The 5,884-nt window shown below is 29.9% G+C and overlaps 1 protein-coding gene across 1 annotated transcript; it reads right to left on the minus strand.

The window, feature by feature from the left end:
* Window positions 1–640: 640 nt before the first annotated feature.
* On the minus strand, window positions 641–2,966 carry LOC149878373 (uncharacterized). The gene is made up of 2 exons (XM_090073163.1): window positions 2,888–2,966; window positions 641–2,567 (listed from the first exon to the last, which is right to left on the minus strand). The coding sequence occupies exons 1-2, from the start codon at window positions 2,904–2,906 to the stop codon at window positions 1,327–1,329; spliced, it is 1,260 nt and encodes a 419-aa protein (XP_089929289.1). The 5' UTR covers window positions 2,907–2,966; the 3' UTR covers window positions 641–1,326.
* Window positions 2,967–5,884: the final 2,918 nt, after the last annotated feature.

Consider the following 5,884-nt stretch of genomic DNA (forward strand, 5'->3'; position numbering starts at 1 on the left):
TCACAGTTTTCCGCTGTGGTGGAACTCCCATCACAATTTTCCGTCGCACAGTGGAGTATTTCACTTGAAAAGTTGAACAAAATTATTTTATGTTTATTATCTATGTAATATGTTGTAAAAAGAAGTTTAGGGTCATTATATTGCATTAAAAACGATTGGTCACACATGAAATGTAAAAAATTTATATATTAAAAAAAAAAATACATATTTTTATACATCTTACATACTTTACAAATATCTACAACTTTACAACTATTTAACATAATGACAAATAACTAAATTTATAATACTAAAAAGGATAATCACACTTGAAAGATGCATCTAAACCTATACTGGGTTTCTCAATCACTGAACTTAATCTTTAGGTTATACCTGTTGTTAATTATTATTTTTCGTTAAAGGATTAAATCCTATGGTTAATCCGCTACAAGGGGCTAATGATTTGACAACCGTTTGAAATTAACAATCTAAATTTATTATTATAGCCCTATATTTAATCCAAAATAAAATAAAATATTTTTGTACATGTCAATGCAATCATTTTCAATCAGAATCAATATCTGATATGTCGTTAATCGTCATCGTGAGTCTTCTCATGTTTCCGGCATCCAGTGAGTCCTATTGTCTCACTGGAGAACGGTTTTCTTTTTGTCTGGGGCCTTTTTCTCATACTGCTTAGCAAAGGATCCGAAGTTAGCAGAAGTCTGTTTAAAATATCTCTATTACAGTTTTCTCGCGAAGACTTCCTCGCATAATTCTGTCGATAAAGATGGAAATGTTTGTTTCTGGCTTCGGCTGCTTCTTCTGATAGCTGGCCAATAGGCAGTATAGCCTGTTCAATTATTGTGGTGCCATGTCTTAAAACTTTATGCATAGTTGGCGTCATTGGGTGCCATGCATATAAATCAACATAAAGTTTAGCCGTCTCATTTGCAAAATTTTCAAATTTTTTTACATTAATTTGATGCCCACTCGAAATTGCTTCCAAAATGACATTACATTTTTTTATAAGAGTTATATCAACCCCTGTGATGCGGGAAGCGGTTAAGGGATCGGCGAAAAATCTTCTTGATGTATTCCCATCATTACTGTTCCCAAATCCAGCCTTAGGAATATCAACCAGCAGCCCTAATTCATCTTTAAAGGCATTTTGAATTTTTTGTTTTGTTTCCGCTACCATTTTTTTATCTTCTTCTGTTCTTGCTTGCCATTTTTTTATTGGTATTTTATACGACATATGCAGCAAGGATTCAAAAAATCTGATTCTTGCGTGCAGTATTGATAGCCCAAATTTCAGTATTTCACGGCTTTCTGTCGTTTTGTTATTCAAGTCATTAAAATTTTTTTTGAAGTTTGCCCACATATATAGCATCTCATTGTTGATGTCGTATTTGTAGCAGCATTGCAAACTTTTCCATCAATCATAGTAAAAAGAAATACATGCTTTATTTGCAAATTACCACCAAAAGCGTTTATTATTTCACTTTTTCTTAAGCCTTTTATTTGGTTCTCTATGTATTCGATTTCATCATTCGTTACGTCTTTGCTCTCCCGAATAAAACGGATTCTTATTGGTCGGCAATACCTTGTAGATGATGGTGCTGGGTTTTGCCAAAGCACCTTCTTTTGGTTACCAATATGGCATATGAACCGTAGGGGCACAAAAGAACTTTGAAATATGTTAGCGTCGCTATCGTTGCTGTTTTGAAATTTTTGTTTAAACGTTTGTTGCTGCGAGCCATCACAACCCCATTTCGAAATCAATTCTAAATTATTTCTTTCTTTTTCATTTAAATTTTCAATAATTTCATTCATATAACAACATAATCGCCTAGACGTGTGATCCAGAAGATCTTGTAATTTAATTTCTGAACAAGTTTCTGTAACTGTTATCGATTCTTCTGGTGGATAACATTCTTTTTTGGCTTTTTTTATAAGTGAATAACATGGATAGATATTCTTGTTGGCTGCATGAATAATTTCATATTGTTTTTTAGTCATATCAGCTTCCACAAAAATTGGCAACGCTTCTGATGGTGTGTGCTTTTTAATGATATCTTCAGTAGTTGTGTCACTTTTTCTATATTGTTTGGCTTTTGTTGGTGTAAATAAAATTTCCTTTATAACGTTAGACGCGTCACTGTTCCCTGCAGCACGTTGACTCATTTGAGCAGCATACATCAACTGCTCACAAGGTATATGTTCCCTTAAAACCCTTGTTTTTCGCCTTCTCGTTGGTGAACTCGATTCACAAAATTCTTTTGACGGTCGGCCGGGTTTTGCTACCGTCCAAGTTGGTAGAGCTATGGTGGTATTGAGCCATTGTTTGTTATTTTTTAAAAAACGCTCTCTTATACAGCTAGCGTTTTCCCATTTTTGTTTAAATTGGAACTTAAAAGGTGAAAAAATGGTTTTTAGTGCACTTTCTTCATTTGCAGGGCATTTAGTTATGTTTTTAAGGTGTTCTAATAAAAACACGAATTTGTCATCAATTTTTTCCTCGGAACTTTGCTCCAAGACTTCATAAAGTGATTGTCTAGTCATCTTTATTGTGATAGCTTGAGATTCTACAATAAAAATATGAATTAAATTAAATAAAAGTTTTAATCACAAAAAAAATTTATTTGCTTATTGACTCAAAAAATTAAAAAAATCTTAGGGAGCGTACATGTGCAACTTTTTTTTTAAAATGGTAAATAGAATATCTAAGGTTTACGTGAAGCACAAGCTCGTAGCTTAATAAGGCTTAATTGATATTCAAAAACACTTTTTAATATCGTGTATATAAAAAAAAACGTTAAATTTTTTACATCAAATATAATTGATGAGAAATGTGACAGTGACATATAAAATATAGAAAATAAATATACCAAAAAATTGAGCTTACCTTCTTTTTCAATATCCATTATGATTTTTAAAATTTGTCACTAACCACAAACTCAAAAAACGATTTGTAATAATGCTCGTCAACAGGAACGTTGAAAAACAATTGAATTCATTACCACAATTACTCGACTTTTAAAGCTGCTCCAATAAGGTGGGAGGGAGATGGGTAACCGAAATGACCATTTAGGAATGTAACCTTTATTAAGCTTTACCAATGCACCAATAAAAACAGATTTTGACAAAATTTTGAAAATTGACTTTTGCTCAACTTTTTCGTATAAATACTCCACTGTGCGTCGTGGCTTTTTATATCAAGATCCGTATCTTTTCATATCAAAATCCGTATCTTTTCACAAATATATGTTTTTGTTTCACGATTTTTTATTTTTTTTATTCTTTGGCAGGACAAACTGCTTTTTAATACTTACATATAAAATTAAATGAAGAAACAATTCTCATTTACCTCCGTATAATATTTTTAAACTGTTAACATTTAAGTTTGTCATGCTCGATACTCTGCTGAAATTATTTTTCTGCTGAAACAATTTTGTCAGCAACTTTATTAGTTTTACAAGGATGCATTTTATGGTCTCATTGTAAGTTGTTACTAAAGTATTCATTAATGATTGAATTTGTATATTATAACAAGACCTGTAATAAACTGGTTTCTTGATAATGTATAATATTGTTCTCAGGAATATTTGATATATATTCCTGAGATCAATTACTAGAATCTAAAAGATGATCTTGCTGTGTTTGCAAATGATGCAGTAACATGCCCCTGTCATATTGCTGCATTATTTGTAAAACAGCAAGATTATCTTTTGAAGCAATCAATCTTTACCTCATCAAAAGTAATGAAAAAAAAGAAAAAAAAAAAAAGAAAAAAAATGCCGAAAAGAAAGCCTCAACAAACTGACAATTTAAGTAAAAAAATCTGCACACAATGCCAGGTAGCAAGAAAACAACCACACAGATGCAAATATTTCTACCCAAACTTAAAACTTGGTTTCTTTTTTTTTGAGCAATTTCTATACTCAGCAGAAAAATTTACAAACCTAATTATAAATGGAAAGGAAGTATCTTCTAATGGGACCAAAATCTTGCGCCAAATTTCAGGGCCAAAACTCTTTGTTCAAACTTGTTCTTCAACTTTTCCAAAATCAGATTCATAAAAAAGAAAATCCCGTTTCTGAAATGTTAAGCATTCAACAAGCAACTAACCTCTCAAATAACAACGTGAGAAAATTAGCAACATACCTTAAAATTTTTTCACCCAAAGCCATTGAAATTGAAAGTTATTTTCAAAATAAGTTTCTCAAATCAGTCTGAAGCATTTTTTTCAATTAAAAAAAGTAAAGAGATAGTGGAAAAAATTGAATTTTTTTTAAAACATTGAATCATTTGTGAGGTTTGTGAATCTCGCAACATTTCACAAGATGCTTTAATCAAGATAAACATGCCATCAAGTGAAAGACAAAAATTAGGTGCGGATCCAGGAATTAGTAAATGTATGGCCAAATTTTATTTTCACGGTTGAAATTTCGTTAAAAGATCGATATTTTAATATTTTTTCACAGCATTTATTGAAAATTTTGAAAAAGTAGTTAAAGGAGACAATTCAAGAATTTATTAATTTATTGTAACAAAATTATTATAAAATAATTCATTTATTTATTGTAACGAATTTATAATGAAATAATTTATTTATCTATTGTAACAAAATTATTATAAAATAATTTATCTATTGTAACGAAATTATTATAAAATAATTTATTTATTTATTGTAACGAAATTCTTGAATTGTCTCCTTTTTACCATGTTGTGGTTTTTGTTAAAACCAAAGAGAACACAAAGCAATTATTTTAATGACTTGTGCCATTTACAATACAATTATACTTATTGATCATATTGAATTTCTAATTACAAACTTTTGGTTTAAGGAAAATTTCAGCTTTTCAAACATTAGTCATATTTTTAACTTGTCCAAAACCTTATTTTTTTAAAACTGGGAAATTCCTTTGGTTTCTTTTTGAAGCAAACTGTTATTTTAAATTTGAGTGACAATTAAAAATTATTTTGAAATATTTGTTACTGTGAAATTTTCTGTGATGAATTGTAAATAATGAATTGATATTTTTTAATTTTTTGTTTAATTTCTTAAGTTAATACATGCATAAATGGATTCATTTGGTTTTAAAAGGGAATTGGTTCGTTTTCAATATAAGTTTTGATGGTAATAGGATGGCTGCCTTTTGCTCACTTTAAGTGAGAGAGTAACTTATAATGCTAATTTCTCTGGATGCCAGCGATAAAAAATTTTAATTCTGGTTACTTTTTTTTTTCTAAAATAATATATTAAAGAAAAAAAAAAACACAAAAAAATAACACCATTAAATAGGAGGACTCTTTTTGAAGAATTTTTGTTTTTTCAAACCGAGTTATACAATTATTATCGAAATTAGTGCACACAGCAGATTAACGATAAATGATTTAAGTAACAGAAATGCTTCCAGATCTATTTTATTTTATGAAAAGGAATAACACGCATAGTTTGAGTTTATTTCTATAGTTTAAGACTTCCTGCTTTTATACTTCCACGATTAGGCTCAACGAAAATGCGGCTGTCAGAAATAAGCTCTTCAATTAGAACAAAATAAGTCTTCTAAGAATTTATTTCATTTATAACTGTGAAAAAAGAGATTTCTTAGCGGATGTCCGGTTTCCTAGTGATATTCGGTTGGTATTGAAAATTTAAATCCTTTTTAACTATTTGTTTTTTTACTGAGTTTTTATAAATTTAATAAGTTAGTAATATTTTGAATTTGTATATTAAAAATTTGTAATTGTGGCTCTTTGTAATGTATGAAAAACCGGAACACGGCACTCATTAACCTCATGCGTACCCACCCATGAGATAGACGCACGGCATTAAGAGAGAGGTAGATTTTTAACTACGGTTTGAAGTTTTTGTGCAGATAGTATAAAAGACAGCATG

The sequence above is a fragment of the Hydra viridissima genome, unplaced genomic scaffold, assembly GCF_058129835.1.
Source record: "Hydra viridissima isolate aposymbiotic clone 2 unplaced genomic scaffold, HvirCarnegie_v1 scaffold_15, whole genome shotgun sequence".
In the NCBI taxonomy this organism is placed as follows: Eukaryota; Metazoa; Cnidaria; class Hydrozoa; order Anthoathecata; family Hydridae; genus Hydra; species Hydra viridissima.